The sequence below is a fragment of the Anomaloglossus baeobatrachus genome, chromosome 1 (assembly GCF_048569485.1).
Source record: "Anomaloglossus baeobatrachus isolate aAnoBae1 chromosome 1, aAnoBae1.hap1, whole genome shotgun sequence".
NCBI lineage: Eukaryota > Metazoa > Chordata > Amphibia > Anura > Aromobatidae > Anomaloglossus > Anomaloglossus baeobatrachus.
Window position 1 is genome coordinate 264,342,467 of NC_134353.1, and position 20,974 is coordinate 264,363,440.

At 46.0% G+C, this 20,974-nt stretch overlaps 1 protein-coding gene across 1 annotated transcript in view; it reads right to left on the bottom strand.

Moving 5' to 3' along the window:
* Positions 1-10,273: 10,273 nt before the first annotated feature.
* The window catches only part of TIFA (TRAF interacting protein with forkhead associated domain), a 29,110-nt gene continuing 18,409 nt past the window's right edge, over positions 10,274-20,974 (bottom strand). Inside the window, exon 2 of the mRNA XM_075349427.1 lies at positions 10,274-11,290. Coding sequence (XP_075205542.1) covers positions 10,713-11,290 — 578 coding nt within the window. The 3' untranslated portion in view covers positions 10,274-10,712. The remainder of the gene's footprint in view (positions 11,291-20,974) is intronic.

A 20,974-nucleotide genomic window follows, 5' to 3' on the forward strand; every position in this document is an offset into this window, starting at 1 on the left:
CTTGCAGGCTCCCAGCTAATGTACCTGGACAGATCTTCCTCAGCGGAGGGTGTCGGGCTCTCTTCATCCCAGCGGGAATATGGCAACATCTCCGGCTCTGGGCATGGATCCACTGCTGATGGCTCCGGGGTCAGCTCCTCAGCCTTCTGTCCTCCCCTCCCCCTTAGTTCTTCTGAGCACTCCTGTGGTGGCAGCGCTGGGGATGGGTGTTCATCAGCTGGCCAGGGCGGTGGACTTTTTGGCGTGGATATTGCCGGAGTCTTCCTGTGGGTGTGCGGGGGGAGCAGATACCGGTCCACCATCTCCTGTGGGAACTGGGCCTCTAGATCAGCCTTCAGCTTCCAGTATTCGGGGTCCTCTCCCAGCAGGGACTTCCTAGCAGGGACTTCCTTGGACTGGGGAGCGGTGTCTGCTCTGGCCTTGCAGGCCGGGGTAAATACTTGTATAGTCTTGTCTTGGCGGGCCGCGCTGGGCGCTTCTGCGGCCTGGTTCGGCGTCGCAGCTGCGATGGGATCTGTGCGGGCCGGGCTGGGCGTCGCTGCAGCAACCTGGGTCAGCATCGCTGTTGCGGCCAGTTCTTGGCGGGCTGAGCTAGGCGACGCCGCGGCGATCTGGGCTTGGCGGGCCGGGCAGGGCATCTCTGCGGCGGCCTGGACTTGGCGGGCCGGGCAGGGCATCTCTGCTGCGGCCTGGTTCAGCGCCTCACTTGCGGCGCGGATCAGCGTCGCGGCAGCGGTGGGGTCTTGGCGGGCCGCGTCCATCATGGCGGCGGCCTGGGTAATCTTCACCCCAGCGGTGTGGAGGAGGGTCGCGGCAGCGGTGGGGTCTTGGCGGGCCGTGTCCATCATGGCGGCGGCCTGGGTAATCTTCACCCCAGCGGTGTGGAGGAGGGTCGCGGCTGCAGAGGGATCTTGGCGGGCCGGGCTGGGCGCTTCTGCGGCCTGGACTTGGCGGGCCGCGCCTGGCGTGGCGTCGGCCTGGTCTTGGCGGGCCGCGCTGGGCGCTTCTGCGGCCTGGTTCGGCGTCATCGCGCCGGGCATCTCTCCAGGGACCGCGGACGTGGCAGCAGGGGTCGGGGCACTCGCGCTGGCAGGGGCAACACCGGACTCACCCATCAGTAGCATCATCGGGGTCGGAGTCGTCGCCGCTCGGTCTGGCGCTCGTCGCGTGGCTCTCCTCTCATAGGCCTGAACCGCCGCAGCGATTTCCTGCAGCTCCGCACGTCCCTCTCTGATCTGTTGCACGATTCTCGCCTCCAGCCGGTTGCTGAACTGGGCAAGCTCCCGGGCCCACCAGGCTGCGGAGCCTGGCTCTGAGTTTCTGTCTTCAGACGCCATCTTCACCGCGTCGTCGCTGCTCTCCAGGTCTTCTCTCAGCAGCAGACTTCTGACTTCTTCTTGCAGCCGAAGTGCCAATTCCTTCACTTCCTGCAACTCCTCTCCCAGCAGCAGGCTTATGGCTCCCTTTCCTTCCCGACGTCTCTGAACGCCTCCGCTCTCATCACTTGCGAGGTCAGGACTCTGCAGGGGATCTCTGGGTAGCCACACCTCTTCGTGGGCGGTAACTTCTCCCAGCGCGGGCTGCTGTTGTTTTTCAGCGCGCTTTTCATGGTGGCAATATGGCGGCGCTTCCAATTTTTCAAGCGGACCGCCCAGGCACATGGTCACCTGTCTGAACAGGTCTAGTCCTTATCCTGTTCGTGACGCCAGATGTGTAGCCCCACAAGTGCAGTGTCGGTGCATTACCTTCAGGGACTCCACGTGGATGGAACAGTCTGGTCACAGGTAGGAAACCTTCTTTTAGGATTGTCGTGACGCCACTCTCAGAATTGCGGTCAGTGGGGACCGCCACTGCAGATTAAGGGATGCCTGGGGCTGATGGTGGGTGCAGTCAGTTGTAATAGCCTCCTGAGAGCGAGGCAAGCCCCAGGGCCCTGTGTAAGTGTGTGGAACCACAAGGCGCAGAATAACTCGACACAAGCAGAATGTCTTTCAGGGGTTTTACTCACTGTTGATGGCAGGGTGAGTAACCCGGGCGTAGCTGGGATTAACCAGGCTGGAACCAGGCGTCCTTCAGGCTGACTGATGAGAATGGCTACTGACTCGCCTTCCTTAGCCCTTTTGTTGTTTGTGGTAACCCCGACTTGCAGTCCCTATGGGGGTCACCCAGGGAAGTTGCTGCTCCCCTCGTTTCGGCCCGTTTGCTTGTAGCCTGGACCAGGTCACTCCGGCTGCTTGCCTCCTGTGAACTATGGGCCCTCGTTTTGCTACGTGGCTGCGGACTCTGTGGTGTTGTCTTGGGGGTGTAAAGTGCCCCCTCAAGCAGGTTTGGCAAGGGAAAGGTGAATCTATCCCTGCACTGGAACCTGTTACCCCTGCGGGCCTGGTACCACCCTGACAGTCTCCTTACTTTCCACTCCGTTGCTCTCTCTTTAGCTGTGTGTGGATTTCGGGCAGCAATGCCAGGTGACCGTTCTCCCCCGTCAGTAGTCACTGCGCGTACGTTGTCAGAATCGTGACAGACTGCAGGGTCTGCTGCATGCGTCTGCTCTCCCTGAGCTGCACTCACTAACTGGCTCACTGCCCCTCCTCTCCTGTTCTTGCCTACGTCACCTAGCAACCAGGCTCTCTACCACACCCCTTGAGTGGAGATGGAGGCCTCGCCCCCTCCTGGGATCCCCAGGGGTCCTCCCAAAGGTACATGTGTGAGACCTGATCACTATGCGCCTGTGTAGTCACACCTCGGTCAGCCTTCTGGATTACCTGTTTGTACTGTCCCCAGCATGGGTGCAGTACTCAGTGGTGCCTGACCAAGTCAGGGGCGCCACAGAAGCAGCAGCAGCGGGGAGACGGCAGGACCGGAGACCGAAGATCAGCACCACGGACAGCGACGCCAGGGACAGGTGAGTAGAAAGTTCCCGTTCTCCGTGTGGAAACTCCCTATATTTCTGCTGACAGATGGACGCTTTTATTGGTACCATTTTGGGGTACGGAGCATTTTGGATACAGAGTGGGAAGCAGATTGAACAAATAAAAAAATAAGGACATTTCTGAACTGTTTAATTCAGGGTTCCCCAACTCCAGTCCTCGAGGGCCACCAACAGTGCATGTTTTCAGGATTTCCTTAGCATTGCATGGGTGTTGGAATCATCACCTGTGCAGGTGATTAAATTATCACATGTGCAATAGTAAGGAAATCCTGAAAACATGCACTGTTGGCGGCCCTTGAGGACTGGAATTGGGGACCCATGGTTTAATCCCTTCACAACCCAGCCTGTTTTTCACCTTCCTGACCAGGACAAGTATTATAATTCTGACCAGTGTCACTTTAAGAGGTAACACCTCTGGAAAGCTTGAACGGATCCCAGCTATTATGAGAATGCTTTTTCAGTGGCACATTGTACTTTGTTAGTGGTAAATTTAGGATGATATTTTTGCGTTCATTTGTGAAAAAATGGGAAACTTGGAGAAAAGTTTGAAATTTTCAAACTTAATTTTTATGCCCTAAAACCAGAGGTTTTTTTCGTATAAAATACATTATATTTCCTACATGTCTTTTTTAAACATAATCGAAAGGTTAAAAGACTATCAGCAATTTCTCATTTTTCGAACAAAATTTGCAAAACCAATTTTTTTTAATTTTTTTTTTTAGGGACCACATCACGTTTGAAGTGACTGAGGGGCCTATGTGACAGAAAATACCCAAAAGTGACAATTTTAAAAACTGCACCCCTCGAAGTGCTCAAAAAACATTCAATAAGTATTAACCCTTTAGATGCTTCACGGCAACTACAGCAATGTGAAAGGAAAAAAAAATGGAAATTTTAATTTTTTCCCATAAAAATGTTGCTTTAGCCCCAAATGTTGCATTTTCACAAGGGTAACAGGAGAAAGTAGACCGCACAATTTGTTGTGCAGTTTCTCGTGAGTACACGGATGTGGTAGAAAACTATTGTTTGGGTGCACAGTAGGGCTCGGAAGTGAAGGGGCGTCATTTGACTTTTGGAATGAAAAGTCAGGTGGAAACGATAGACAGCATGTTGTTTGAAGAGGCCCTGATTTATCTAAACAGTGGAAACCAACCACAAGTGACCCAATGTTGGAAACTAGACCCCACAATGAGTTTATCTAGATGGAGGTTCAAGGTGCTTACTACTCATTTGCTTCACAGAATTTTATAATTTATTTTTTTTTAGAATTTTATAATGTTAAGACATGAGAAAAAAAAATAAAATCACATTTTCCCCACAAAAATATTGTTTTAGCCCCAATTTTTTTTATTTTCAGAAGGTTAACAGGAGAAAATGGATCATACAATTTTTTGTGCAATGTTTCCCCGAATATGCTGATACCACTAATGTGGTGAATAACTACTATTGGGGCGCATGAAAGGAAGAAGCACCATTTGACTCTAAGGGCTGCTTCTCACTTGCGAGTTTCTCGCAGTAGAGCAATGCGAGAAAAACTCGCATTGGAATCGGACACATGTTAGTGAATGATTCAGCTCTCATCTGCGATTTTTTTCTCAGTCCAAATCGGACTGAGAAAAAAATCGCAGCATGCTGCTTTTTTGCGAGTTTCTACTGCGAGTCTCTCCAATGCAAGTCTATGGGTGCGTGTAAAAAAAATCGGATGTCACGGGACGGCACTCACACCATCCTAGTGACATCCGATTTTCTAAATACATTTCTCGCATTTTTCCTAAAACACTGGAAAGGAGTGATGTCTCCCAATGTCTGTCAATCACTATTCTCTGTCAGTCGGTCTCTCCCTCTCGGTCTCTATTCTCTCTCTGTCGGTCGGTCATTATCTCTGTCCCTCTCTCACAGTCTGTCGGTCATTTTCCCCTCCTCTCTCATACTCACCGATCCCCGACGCTGCACGGCATTCACACTGCTGCGGCGGCTTTTACTATTTTGAAAAAGCCGGCCGCTCATTAAACAATCTCGTATTCCCTGCTTTCCCCGCCCACAGGCGCCTATGATTGGTTGCAGTGAGACACGCCCCCACGCTGAGTGACAGGTGTCTCACTGCAACCAATCACAGCAGCCGGTGGGCGGTTCTATACTGTGCAGTGAAATAAATAAATAAATAATTAATTAAAAAAAATGGCGTGCGGTCCCCCCCAATTTTAATACCAGCCAGATAAAGCCATACGGCTGAAGGCTGGTATTCTCAGGATGGGGAGCCCCACGTTATGGGGAGCCCCCCAGCCTAACAATATCAGTCAGCAGCCGCCCAGAATTGCCGCATACATTAGATGCGACAGTTCTGGGGCTGTACCCGGCTCTTCCCGATTTACCCTGGTGCGTTGGCAAATCGGGGAAATAAGGAGTTAATGGCAGCCCATAGCTGCCACTAAATCCTAGATTAATCATGTCAGGCGTCTATGAGACACCCTCCATGATTAATCTGTAAGTTACAGTAAATAAACACACACATGAAAAAATCATTTATTAGAAATAAAAAACACAAACAAATTCCCTCATTACCAATTTATTAACCCTGACAAACCCTCCATGTCCAGCGTAATCCACGGACCTCCAGCGTCGCTTCCAGCATGAAGGTGACAGGAGCTGCAGAAGACACCGCCGCTCTGGTCACCTCCACGCAGCAACTGAGGTGAGTATCGCGATCTGCTGAGCTGTCACTGAGGTTAATCGCGGCCACCGGTGGACCCAGTGACAGTGGGTAACCTCAGTGACAGCTCAGCTGATCGCGCTACTCACCTCAGTTGCTGCGTGGAGGTGACCGGAGCGGCGGTGTCTTCTGCAGCTCCTGTCACCTTCATGCTGGAAGCGACGCTGGAGGTCCGTGGATTACGCCGGACATGGAGGGTTTGGCGGGGTTAATATATTGGTAATGAGGGAATTTGTTTGTGTTTTTTATTTCTAATAAATGATTTTTTCGTGTGTGTGTGTGTGTTTATTTACTGACAACAGAGAACAGTAGAGAAGGGTTTCAATACCGCGCCAATGATCGACAATCCGGGAGTTGAGATTTGATGTTTTTAGCCAGCTTGTCCTGATGAAGAGAGCGGAGCCTCTTGAAACGCGTAGACCTGACCTGTGCATGAAATAAAGAAACATTAATCTGACACTCCCGGATTGTCGATCATTGGCGCGGTATTGGAACCCTTCTCTACGGTTCTCTGTTGTCTGCCAATTTGGGGACCGCTGCCGTGATTGGAGCTACATGCTTGTATAGGAGTTGTGACTTTCACAACCATCTTTGGTGAGTAGGATTGCTCATCTCAGACCCCTTTTATACCGGGGTAAGACCCTATTGCGCTTCTCTTTCCACAGATTTTTCTTATCTTGTGTTTATTTACTGAAACTTGCAGATTAATCATGGAGGGTGTCTCATAGACGCCTGACATGATTAATCTAGGATTTAGTGGCAGCTATGGGCTGCCATTAACTCCTTATTACCCCGATTTTCCAACGCACCAGGGTAAATCGGGAAGAGCCGGGTACAGCCCCAGAACTGTCGCATCTAATGTATGCGGCAATTCTGGGCGGCTGCTGACTGATATTGTTAGGCTGGGGGGCTCCCCATAACGTGGGGCTCCCCATCCTGAGAATACCAGCCTTCAGCCGTATGGCTTTATCTGGCTGGTATTAAAATTGGGGGGGGAATCGCACGCCATTTTTTTTAATTAATTATTTATTTATTTCACTGCACAGTATAGACACGCCCACCGGCTGCTGTGATTGGGTGCAGTGAGACACCTGTCACTCAGCGTGGGGGCGTGTCTCACTGCAACCAATCATAGGCGCCTGTGGGTGGGGAAAGCAGGGAATACGAGATTGTTTAATGAGCGGCCGGCTTTTTCAAAATAGTAAAAGCCGCCGCAGCAGTGTGAACGCCGTGCAGCGCCGCGCCGGGGATCGGTGAGTATATGAGAGAGGGCTGCTAACTTCAGTCACTCGGGGGATTAGTGGTCACCGGTGAGTCCTTCACTGGTGACCGCTAATCAGGACGCGGCACAGACAGAGCCGCAGCATGACAATGAAGTCGGGTGAAGTTCACCCGAGTTCATTCTGATTGTGCGGCTCTGTCTGTGTCTGCTGTCATCTGCCATTAAGCTCTGCTGCATGGCTGTCTGTGTCTGCTGTCAGCGGCCATGTAGCAGCGCTGAATGGCAGATGACATAGTAAAAAATACGCATTACACACGCTAGTAAAATCATTAATTTATTCAGAAAAAGCATCTCACTTGCGTTGCACTCGCACCTAACGTGAACTAAAATCAGCCGAGTATTTTTCAGCCCAGTCGGACCGATTTTACTCTCATAGATGTCTTTCCACCCTAACACAAAATCAGATGGAATTGATAGCGGATGCCATGTCGCATTTGCGGAGCCCCTGATGTGCCTAAATAGTGGGAACCCCCCACAAGTGACACCTTATTAGAATTTACACCGCTCTGGGAATTAATCTATGGGTGTAGTGACTATTTTTACGCTATGGGAGTATTGCAGAAACAAACACGCAGTGGAAGTTGCAGAGTGAGAATTGCAAACATTCCATTGTAACACCCAATACGCTATGCTCAGCTTGTGCTTCTGGAGCCATACACCTGTAAAATAAATAAGTGATCTCTCCTCACTATATTAATATCAAATATGTGGATGTTAACTGTAGTTTAGGCACATTGTGGGTTTCAGAAGGAGGGGGCCATTTGGCTTTATTTAGCTAGATTTCTTTTGGTGGGATCCATGTTGCTTTTCCCGAGCCTTTGTTGTTTCTGGGTTGAGTTGAAGCTTTTATTGGTTGCATTGTGGACCAGTTCAAATGTATCCAATGCCTTACTCTGAGCATTTACATCGGGGTTGCAATCTAAAGGTACATCACACTAAGCAACATCGCTAGCAACATCGCTGCTGAGGCACGACTTTTGTGATGTAACAGCGATGTTGCTAGCGATGTTGCTGTGTGTGACATCCAGCAACAACCTGGCCCCTGCTGTGAGGTCGCTGGTTGTTGCTGAATGTCCTGGGCCATTTTTTAGTTGTTGCTCTCCCGCTGTGAAGCACACATCGCTGTGTGTGACAGTGAGAGAGCAACAACTGAATGTGCAGGGAGACTGCTTCTGCAGATGCTGGTAACCAATGTAAATATCGGGTAACCAAGGAGCCCTTTCCTTTGTTACCCGATATTTACCTTCGTTACCAGCGTCCGCCGCTCTCACGCGGCGAGTGCCGGCTCCCTGCACACATAGTCAGACTACACATCGGGTAATTAACCCGATGTGTACTCTGGCTAGGAGTGCAGGGAGCCAGCGCTAAGCGGTGTGCGCTAGTAACCAAGGTAAATATCGGGTTGGTTACCCGATATTTACCTTAGTTACCAAGCGCAGCATCGCTTCCACGCGTCGTTGCTGGCTGGGATCTGGTCACTGGTTGCTGGTGAGATCTGCCTGTTTGACAGCTCACCAGCAACCCGTGTAGCGACGCTCCAGCGATCCCTGCCAGGTCAGGTTGCTGGTGGGATCGCTGGAGCGTCGCTTAGTGTGACGGTACCTTAAATATCTGAAACATATGATTCAGCTGAAACCCCCAACAGTTTCATTCCCTAATGAGACAGCAGACTTGTTTTGGACTTTGGTCTCTGTTTAGTGTTGTCAGGCTTTACAGTAGCTTTTGTGCAGCACAAACACAAAAAAAAAAAAAAAAAAAAAAAAAAAAAGAGTACATCGCTGGATCAAAGGCTAGACAGCGTCAACATCATTTAGTTGACATTTTTATTGGTATCATTTTTGGGCACATAACATTTTTTGATTGCTTTCTATTTCGATTTTTAGTAGGCAGAATGAGCAAAAGCCAGCAAATCCAGAAGTTTTGTTTATGCCATTCACTGTGTGATAAAAATAATGACAGCTTTATTCTTCAGGTCAGTATGACTACAGCAATACCACATTTGTATAGTTTTTAGAGGTTTTGCTGTTTTTTCACAATAAAAACTTTTATAGAAAAAAAATAAATGATTTTCTATATAGTTATATTTTGAGAGCTAGAACTTATTTTTCCGCTGATGGAACTGTTTGGCAGCTTGTTTTTTTTGTATTTACAAATAGTGTGACCGTTTTATAGGTCGGGTTGTTCCAGATGTGGTGATACCAAATATGTGTACTTTTGTTTTTATGACAATATAAGTATATATTGTTAAAAATCAGAGGCTGCTTCTCTCTCACTTTCTTTGGACATAACTGACATCTGGAGGACTGATTTCTGGTTGTCAGTTTTGTCCTAATGAAGTGAGAGGGAAGCAGCCTCTGATTGGCTGCAGGGGTCACGAGGCATAACATCATGTGAGTCTCAGAAAATCAGTAACTTTTGTTGCTGGAATAATGCCGGCACCGAAGGAGAGTATAAATGGTCTTTATTCTATGAGGGGAAATATTGTAATTGAGAAGGGATTTTCCGAGTAGTGGACAAACCCATTAAGCCAAGCTTATAGCGGGCTTTACACGCTACGACATCGCTAAAGTGATCTCGTTGGGGTCACGGAATTTGTCCGGTCGCTTTAGCGATGCCGTTGCGTGTGACACCTATGAGCGATTTTGCATCGTCGCAAAAACGTGCAAAAATCGCTCATCGGTGACATGGGGGTCCATTCTCAAATATCGTTACTGCAGCAGTAACGAAGTTGTTCCTCGTTCCTGCGGCAGCACACATCGCTCCATGTGACACCGCTGGAACGAGGAAGCTCTCCTTACCTGCCTCCCGGCCACAATGCGGAAGGAAGAAGGTGGGCGGGATGTTCGTCCCGCTCATCTCCGCCCCTCCGCTTCTATTGGGCGGCGGTTCAGTGACGCTGCTGTGACGCTGAACGAACCGCCCCCTTAGAAAGGAGGCGGTTTGCCGGTCACAGCGACGTCGCAGGGAAGGTAAGTAGTGTGACGGGTTCGGGCGATGTTGTGCGCCACGGGCAGAGATTTGCCCGTGTCGCACAACCGATGGGGGCGGGTACGCATGCTGGCGATATCGGTACCGATATCGCAGTGTGTAAAGCGGCCTTTAGGCTGAGATTGTAACAATGCTATAACTGTGCGTCATAAAGCGAGATCGTCTTCCTGATCATGACAGACATTTATATCAAGTGTTGGAAAGGGATTAAAATTTGTTTCAGAACATTTAGCAGATTTGTTTACTGAAATATTTTCACACAATGGGATTCTTTCAGATGTGTTTTTTTTTTTTCAAGTAACAGGATAACCATAATGAACCATAATTAACACGTTGAAATGTCAATGAGAACAGAAATAAAAGATTTATAGTTAAGATAAAAGAATTTAATTTTACATGGTAGATTTTCCATTTGATAGAAATATATATAGTTCTATGTAAAAGTTATATAAATACAGGTTGAAGAGTAATGACGTGCATGCGGAGACATTGACAATATTTTTACAGTTTCATTAGTTAAAATTAGAGTAGCTATTGGGGTGGCAATGGTAGCAGACACTACATTACTGGGGTCTCCTATTCTGCCCACCTGTAGCATTACAATAATATGCTCTAAATACACTATCAGAAGTCAGTTAGGTGGAGCCATCTTTTATATTCCTTATATTGGCCAATGTATGGAACATCATCCTTAGACATAGAGTCTCTCAAAATACAGCCACATGATGGCTTTTTCCCCCGAGGCATACAAACTGCCTCACCTGCCTCACCTCCGCATGAATATTATACAGTAATAATTCTTTCTATGCATCATTTTCATCAACTTCCACCGGGGGAGAGGTTGACAAAATAATTGAAGGCTGATAAATTAATGTGCCATTTTCAGGGATGGCTATCATCACCGGATGGCCTATTTCTTGTACAAGAGAATAGCGTGACACTTCACAGTTGATTGCAAATTTGTCGTCGGAGTCTCCAGCTTCAATCTCCACCAACATCTGAAATTCCCCAAAACGGATTATGCACTTTTGTGGTAACTCAACCTTATTGAGGTAGTTCAGTTCCAATCCATCAACAAAAAGTTTAGTTTTCTTGCTGAGGTTTTTTATCTCAAAGGACATTGTGGAAGTGTTCAATGGTATGAAGAACTGCAAAGCGAACTGCATTCGGGAGACTTTGTTATGGAGCAACTTGAACATACAACTATTAACGTCCCGTCCAAACAAAACCACATCCTCAGCTTTGATCTCTTGTCTTTTGCACAAATTGATGGCACTGAAGATTCTTTTGTCATGTTGGTGAGGATGGTACATTTTCATGTGCAAGCACGTGAGAGTCTGTTCTGTGTCCACATCAATGTCCCCATCTGCGGAAGCCATTCCTACAGGAAACAGATAAATGTAAATTACATTATTATTGGTTTTTATCGTTAGTGAGTACATAAACTTGCTTTATGGAGTGGAATATTAATCTCAATGATAAGAGTACAACAGTTCATAGATAACTTTCCATATATTTTGTAATGATTCATTATAACAAGTCAAATAAATTGTTTAATGCATGGAAAAAGTATTCATACCCCATGAACTTTTCCACATTTTATAACATTACACCCATAAACTGAAATATTTCATTGGAATGTTATGTGATATACTAACAAAAAGTGGCAAGTACGGTATTTGTGAAGTGTAATGGAAATGATGTATGGTTTTATAAAAATTACAAAAATATAAATCTGAAAATTGTGACGTACATTTGTGCTCGGCCCCTGTAGTCTGATACCACTAAATAAAATCCCGAGTCACTAATTGCCTCTAGAAAGCAATTAATAAATTGAGTCCTATGTGTAAGTTATTCTCAGTTCTAACTACAGCTGTTCTATGAAGCACTCAGAGCTGTGTTAGAGAACATTAAATGGGGTTTCCCCACGAACAAAGTTAATTTTAAAGTTCATGTCATGAAATCATGTCATTAAGCAACAACCTTGAAAAACGTATCACAACCGAAACGTCGGTGTTGCTTCTGTCAGGGTTTCACATGTTATTTGCAGTTTGTCAATAAAAAACACTTTGCATACATCTTCCCTCTTTTCATCATTTGAGTGGGTTTTACTTCTATTTTGTACTACTATTTACCCAAGTACCTAGTCTATAACAGTTTGAGCCAGACTTTATCCTTTATACTGCTGCTTAAACAAACATAGCAAATAAACAACAGGTCAGACTGTGATAAGACAGGCATCCCTGAATTTTCTATGTTAACCCTTGCAGTATGATGGCTTCAGCTTACATAGCAAAAAAACGGCTGATAGATTCCCTTTAAAGGGTTCACCTTTCAACAAGACAATGACACAAAAGCATACTGCTGGCCATTTTCCGCTTTTCCTGCGCTTCTTCCAAGACCAATCATTTTTTTTATTTTCCGTTAACATAGCCATAAGAGAGAACGAGTTGTACTTTTGAATTGAAACATTAATTTTACCATATAGTGCACTTCAACACTGTGAAAAAATTCTAAGTGTGGTGAAATTGCAAAAGGAAAGAAAAAAAAAAATTGCAATTCCACAATTTCGTCTTTTTTTTGTTTATTTTTATTATAACATGTTCACTATATGGTAAAGCTGACCTGGTAAATTGATTCATGAAGTCAGTACCAGTTCGAGATACCAAATGTGTAGTTTTTTTTTTAAAAAAAAATTAGATTAGATTAGTGAAAAAGTTTAGAAATTTGTCAAAAAAAAGGGAAACTTGTAAATGTATTGGAGTGGCCGAGTGAAGTCCAGATCTTAATCCAACAAGGTACTAATATATATATATATATATGATTTTTTTTTATTATAAAACGCACTGTTCCTCCCACAAATTTGGGAGGAAAATGAGGGGTGCGTCTTATAATCCGAATGTAGCTTACCAGTAGATGGTAGAGAGGGGTCACAGGGGGCAGGGGCAATGCTGTGGGCACACACACACGAAAATAAATATTTGATACTCTGCTGATTTAGCAAATTTGCACACATACAAAGAAGGAAGAAGAAATTTGTAATTTTTATCGTAGGTACACTTCAATGAGACAGAATCCCCCCATCCCGCCAAAAAAATAATCAGAAAATCACATTATATGATTTTTAAATAATCAATTTGTATTTTGTTGCATGAAATATAGTTGAAACCAGAAGTTTACATACACTATCTAAAAAGACACATATGCATGTTTTTCCTCACTATCTGACATGAAATCAGAATTTGATCATCTACCAACCAGCAAGATTTTTGGCTCTCAGAGACCTGTTATTTTTTCTTTAAGAAGCCCTCCTACTCTGCACTCATTACCTGTATTACTTGCACCTGTTTGAAAGACACCTGTCCACACACACAATCACACTACAACGTCTCCATCATGGCCAAAATCAAAGAGCTGTGAAGGACACCAGGGACAAAATTGGAGACTTGCACAAAGCTAGGATGAGCTACAGGACAATAGGCAAGCAGCTTGGCAAGAAGACAACAACTGTTGGCACAATTATTAGAAAATGGAAGAAACACAATATGACTGTCAATCTTACTCAGTCTGGGGCTCCATGCAAAATCTCACCTGTTGGGTAAGGATGAGTCTGAGAAAGGTAAGGAATCAATGCAAAACTACACGGAGGACCTAGTCAATGACCCGAATAGAGCTGGGACCACAGTCTCAAAGATTACAGTTAGTAACATACTACGCCATCATTGATTCAAATTCTGCAGGGCATGCAAAGTAATCCCTGCTCATACCAGCACATGTCCAGGAAGTTCGCCAGTGACTATCTGGATGATCCAGAGGCGGCATGTGGTCAGATGAGCCCAACTAGAAATTTTTGGTATCAACTCTACTCACTGTGTTTGGAGGAAGAAGGATGAGTACAACCAAGATTGTGGTCTGATGAGACCAAGATAAACTTATTTGGTTCAAATGGTGTCAAGCGTGTGTAGCAGCAACCAGGTGAGGAGTACAAAGACAAGTGTGTCTTGACTTCAGTCAAGCATGGTGGTGGGAGTGTCATGGTTTGAGGCAGCATGAGTGTTACCAGCGGTAGGGAGCTACAGTTCATTGAGGGAAACATGAATGCCAACATAAACATATTGAAGTAGAGCATGATCCCCTCCCTTCAGAAACTGGGCTGCAGAGCAGTATTCTAATTACCCCAAAGACAACTCCAAGACTGACCACTAACATACACACACATTATAATATATATAATATATATATTTACACACACACATACATACTTAGAGCCTGCAAGCTGCATATAATATATACACACAGCACTATGCTGTACACAGGCATCCACACTATATACGTAAGATACATTATATTCACCAGTAACGGGTGACTCCAGCGCTGAAGGAAGAAGGTTCAAATGGAGTCCTGGCCTGCTCGGCGGTGATTGACTGATGTTCTCTCCTTGCGACAACGTCATTCTTCTGGTAAGTTCCTGTTTGTACTGTACATGGCAGGCTCTTTAGTGCATGCGCAGTACAAACTTTGCAATAATGAACAAAAGGGCGGGCCAGAATCGTCTGACATCACTGAAGATGTGGCCGTCCCCCTCTGCAGCAGCCATACTTGTAAGTAGCTGCAGCTATTACAGGAGCCCCAGGGCTTAATAAAGCTAAGGCTGCTTTCACACCTCCGGTTTTTAGCAGAGGTGGCCAATCCGGCTCTAAAACCTATGCAATGGATGCGGTAACAAAACCGCATCCTTTGCATAAGTTTTTGACATGCAGCCCGACCGTTTTTTGCCGCTTGCGGCAGGCTACTGAGCATGTGCAGTGGAATAAGCCGCATGTGGCGGCCGGATGCGGTGTTTGCCACAGGACGCCGCATGCGGCGTCCATAGTCATGCATTGCAAATCACGCCACATCGACCGGATGCGACGCGATACGTTTTTTTTGCCGGACAAAAAAACGTGCCAGACAACGTTCCATCCGGCCACCGCATCAGCTAAATCTGCCGCATGCGGCAAAAGCCGGACGGAATGCAAGCCCATGCGGCACAATACGGCACTAATGCAAGCCTATGCAAAAAACCCCGCAACCGGCGGCAAAAAAAACGGTTGCGTTTTTTCTGCAAAGTGCTATATTGTGCCACACAGGAAAAACTGGATGTGTGAAAGCAGCCTAAGCAAGTACCCCGGGCCCCCCTCTTTGCTTCGGCTCATCAGGCCTCATACACGATTAAAAAGTTATCAATAGCAATTTACGTTCTTTATACGTACAGTTTTACTTTGGTGTAAAAAGTATACAAGAATAACTGCTATATAAATACTATATACAGTGTCGTTATAATGGATACTGCACAAGCCACCTGAGTGCACACATGCAATGAAGAGAGTATACTACATAACCGTTATTGATATTAGAATAACAGACTGTATTTTAGACTATGTGCAAAAATCATACATCTGAATGAGGCCTTAAAGTATTTTTTTACAAAAAAAAAAAAAAGGACAGTTTCACTCTGAAATGCTAAAGCATGCACCCCATGGATGTAAGAATATAAATATGCATTACTGCTAAAGGAAATTAAGAATTAATTGAGATATTTAGCATACAAATATGGCCATTTCTATATCGGAGCAATAGCCACATCAAGGCAATCTCACTTTTGCTGATACTGTAAACTGCACCTTCTTTTTTGCAGGAAATAAGAAAATGCACCCCCAAAATAAGACAAAAACAATAAAACGCTGCAAAAAAAAAACAACTATGTATTAACATAGACTAAGGGAAATGGTCCCCAACCTGTGCCTCGGGAGCCACATACAGCTCGTGGGCCCACAATGGGTGGCTTATAGCTGTCTACCAGATTGGCGCATTAGCACCAGATCTAGCAACCAGCTGTGAAGAGCAGGTCTACACATGGTGACTTGTGAGTAGTCCTTCACAGAAGAGCAGATATGGATGGGGTAAGATAGGAACTCTTGGATCTTGGTATACTGCCTTCGTGTGATGTCACTGGAAAAGCTTTTGTGGTCATGATATTAATATGGAGGGCTCTGGGTGACACTACTGTGAGAGGAATGGGATCTGGCTCGTGATCCTTTCTCAAAGTTGAATGTAGCTCTCAAGGTCAGAAAAGTTGGGGACCTCTGGCATTAGGGTACACATGAAAGCCCAGAGTGTTGGCAGGAAAAACACTGCATATAATACACACGTATTGATGCATATCAAAAAAAGGGTTTGACAGCGGGGAGGGGTCGAAGCTCCTTGCCCCTGGTGTTATACTCACCCTTTTGTAGGTTATTCCTCAAATAATATCATTAAATAAAATGGTACATATGTTACATTGACTGCAGTTTACACATGTACCGTAATTTATACTTCCCTGGGTTTCTTCAAGTAACCTGTGGTGTTTGTATTGTCACATCTTCATAAATTTTATATACAAATAAATACACATTTATTTTGCACAATACTTCTATGTTTCTCTTGTTGTTCATGATGACATTGCAGTGGGTGGTTCACCACTCTTTCACTTTTTTTTTTTTTAAACTCGTTTTATTGAAAGTTAAGTAAATCATTACATTAGAGAATAGGTCAGCAAATTGTACAGTAAAAAAAAGTATATGTAAACTGGTTGGTAATCAGGGTAATAAAGCAACAACAATCAAGTCAACGTCCATTACTTTCAGCATGGTCACAGTACATCAATCATAACAAAGGTGTCAGCTCGCAAGACATATCCATCTTGAGGCACAAAGCCCATATTGTCAAGGAGAGTATAACCCAGGTTCCAGGGAACCCGTAATATCCCTGATGCAGTGTATCATGTATCACATGTGTCTCCTTTCCGCCTACCGGGGCACTATTGGCTATTATTGCGATAATACCGATTGTAGGTTATCAGCCAGAGAACCGGGTGATCCTCCAGTCAATGGTCATCCCATCCATCTACCCCATATTTTGTTGAATTTATTTAAAGAGCCTCTTGTCTTATAAACAAACTGTTCAGATGGAATTATAGCGTTTACCAAGGCAATCCAAGAGGCTCTAGTTGGGGGAGGATTGCTCATCCAATTTAGTATAATGCCCTTCCGGGCCAGAAAAAGGACCTTCTTTATTAATAGATTCTCATCTTGGGACCAGGAGTGTACATCTACCACCCCAAATAGACACAGGATTGGGCACATAGCAACCGCTTTTTGAAGTATGGCGGTAAGAGTCGTTACAATCTCACTCCAATAGGAGAGAATGACCCGGCAATCCCATATCATGTGCCAGAAATCCGCACCGTCTCTCCCGCATCTCGGACAGCCCATCCCCACCGATTTATTCGTCTTTTTCATCTTGTTCAGTCTCTGTGGAGTGATATAACTTTGGTGTATTATATATAACTGAATCAGTCTATTATTAACTGCAGGAGAGACCAGCGTGTGGGATTCGACAATGGTCGTCCCACACTACATCATCAATTTCAGGGATCCTGGCACTCCACCTCTCACGAACAGAAAGAGGACTATTCATGGCCTTGGCCCGAATGAGGGAGGAGTAAAGTTTAGAAATAAGACCACCAGGGCCCTGTGATATAATAATTCCAATGACTGGGAAGGAAGAGAATCTAACCCCACGGCCAGAGAACTGAGCTCGAAAGGCGTGCCTAATCTGGAGATACTGAAACCCATGAGATTCCGGCAAATCGAATTCTGTCCACAGTTGTGCAAAGGGGCGGAGTTCACCATCCCGGACCAGTGATCCCAGGGAGACTATTCCGCGATTCCTCCATTCACCAAACCCCGGCAACCCACAAAAATGTGGAAGGTCCAGGTTATCCCATATGGGCGTCTCAGTTGGTACATCATGAAATCCGAATACGGCTTTAGCCTCTTTCCAGATCCTGGCCCCCAATTTGTGCATCGGGAGGACACGACCCTCAGGGGCCCTCCTGTGATCCGTCAGTAACGGCCACAGGAGATCCACACCTGTGAACTCTGCCAGGAGTCCTTCCGGAGAACCCCTGACCCCGGGGAGTGTCCATTGACCCAGATATTTCAACTGTCCGGCCAGGTAGTAAATATAAAGATCAGGAAGGGCCATACCCCCCATATCCTTGGGTCTTTGTAATTTGGCCAATTGGACTCTTGATCTGGACGTACCCCAGACAAATGTGATCATTAAAGATTCCAGGGACCGAAAGAAAGAGCGGGGAATCCGTACAAATACATGCTGGGTAATATAGAGGCACTTTGGTTGCACTATCATTTTAAGGAGGTTAATCCTTCCCGCCACTGATAGCAGGAGTTGGCTCCATCTATGAAATTTCTCCCCGAAGTATGATAATAAGGGGGCAATATTTCTTGCTATCATCTCCGAAGGGCCTCCCGCCAGTATAATTCCGAGATATTTAAAATGATCCACCACCGGAACCCTACATATGCGGTCGTGCACCAGATCCTCTCTGTTCCGAGACAGAAAGAGGAGGTACGACTTTGACCAGTTTATTGACAGACCCGAGAACTCCCCAAAACGATCAATCAATTGCACGGCTCTAGGAATGGAGGAATCCGGATCAGATGCAAACAGTAACAAGTCGTCTGCGTACAAAGACAAACGTTCTTCTCCCTTACGGTGTCTCACCCCCCGGTAAATTGGGTCCGCTCGAATGCGCACCGCCAGCGGTTCCATGGCAAGGGCGAACAGGAGAGGGGATAGGGGACATCCCTGTCTGGTTCCCCTCCCCAAAGGGAAAGTTTCCGACACCCCGCCACCCACCTGAATGTTAGCAGATGGAGCTTTATATATAATCTCAATCCATCTGATAAATTCGTTGCCGAAACCAAATGCCCGCAGCACCTCCAGCAGGTATGGCCATTCTATAGAGTCGAAGGCTTTGGCCGCATCCAGGGAGACCAGAGCCCAATCCTCCTCTAACTTGGTGCCCATCTGTAAGACCACCTGCGCCCTCCTCAGATTATCCGAGGTACTCCTACCCGGGATGAATCCCGACTGATCCTCATGTACTATAGAGGAGATCACTTTATTGAGTCTAGTTGCTAGAATTTTAGTAAGAATTTTATAATCAGAGTTCAACAAAGAGATCGTCCTGTACGAGCCACAATCCAATGGATCCTTATCTGGTTTCAACAGTAGGACGATGGTTGCCTCATAAAAGGAATTTGGCAACCGTCCCTTGCGGAACGAAGCCTCAACCGTTTCCAGGAGGGCTGGAGCCAGCTCCCCTCGATATTTGTCAAAAATCTCAATCGGGAGTCCGTCTGGCCCAGATGCCTTACCCCTATTAGGGTCCCCATCGCCTCCACCATCTCCTCCATACTAATGGGCTCATCCAGGGCCGATCTCTGGGCCAAAGTCAATCTGGGAAACTCCAGATCTCGTAAGTACTCGGCAATCTCCTCCCTTGACACAGCCAGTCTGGACTCATATAGGTTCCTATAGAAGTCCAGAAATACCTCCAGAATACCATTGACGGAAGTGATTGATTCGCCACTAGGGTCTCTCATCTTAAGGACCGCAGGTGAGCTATTGGATTGACGCACCAGGAATGCTAGTAAGCTACTGGATTGGTTCCCTTGCTCAAAATATCTCTGGCTCGTGAAGAATACATGTCTCTTAGCCTTGTCTTGCAAGTACAGCAGATATTTCCTCCCAGCCTGAAGCCACTGAGATCTGTTTTCCTCAGAGGGGTCCGAGGTGAATCTATGTTCAAGCACTCTATTTTGGGTGGCCAGTTCCTCCTCCTCTCTGGCCGTCTGTTTCTTGATATAAGAGATAGAGGAGTGACAGCATCCCCTCAAATACGCCTTGAGCGCATCCCAATAGGCCGAGTGATTCTCTTCCACGGAGTTCATTTCCGTGTATGCCCTGAGCTGATCAGGAATCCTGTCATTGGCACCAAAGAGTGAAAGCCACCAAGGGTTAATTTTCCGTGACAGTTTACAAGATTTACATCCTTCCCATTTAATGCCTACAAATACCGGGGAGTGATCTGATACTGATCTGGGCAGGTGACATACCAATTGTATATGGGCACAGACTCTTTCATTTCCACATATGTAATCAATTCGAGATAGTGAGTTTTTCCCTGGAGTATAGCATGTATATTCTCTCAGTACTGGGTTAAAAAACCGCCACATGTCGCACCATCCCACCTCCTGTAGGAATGCACTCAGTCTAGTTTGTATTGTGGGGGAGATCGGGACCTGTCGGGTGTTGAATCTATCCAGTCCTGTGTTATTAATCAAATTAAAGTCCCCCATGCAGAGCCCCAGGGCTTGTGGGAATTGTGAGGCAAACTTAGCCGCCTCATACAAAATCGAAATTCCCATTGCAGGGGGGATGTATATGGCTAGAATCACTATCATAACCCCATCGATATGAGCCTGGATAAACACATACCTCCCATCATTATCCTTTATAATCGTACCCGGGTCCCACCGCAGAGCTTTATGGATTAGTACCGATACTCCCCTAGAATATGAGGAATGAACAGAGTGAGCTGCCCATTGCACCCAAGGCTTCTGAAGCACTCTAGTGGTTTCCAACAATAAATGGGTCTCTTGTAAACATACAATCTGAGCTTTGGATCTTTTGATATGAGCAAATACTGCCGCCCGTTTCCTGGAAGTGCCCAGTCCCCTAACATTCCATGTCATCAAGCTTAAAGCCATTGAAAGATGCCACTTGCTGAATTGCTGGAAAAATGTCAAAAACTTAACCTACAGTAGAACTTGGGTAAACGTACCCTTAAATACAAACTATCGGTTGCGCACACGCAGCCGATAAGAACTGGTCCAGTAGTGCGACCAGGAGAGATTTTCCCTAGCAACGACTAGGGTGAACCAACGTGGCTAGATGGTGTACTTGGTACGGGGGTGTCCTCAAACAAGGACTTAAGCGTCTCCTGCAGTCCAATAATATGAATTACCCTGCAGCATAGCCTTTAATTGTGCATAAGTGAAAGGGCCAAGAATAGATGGGGATAGAGGTAAAAGAGAGAAAAGAAAAGGATAGAGGGGAAAAAAGAGGGGAAGGAGAGATAAGGGGGCAATATTTCTTGCTATCATCTCCGAAG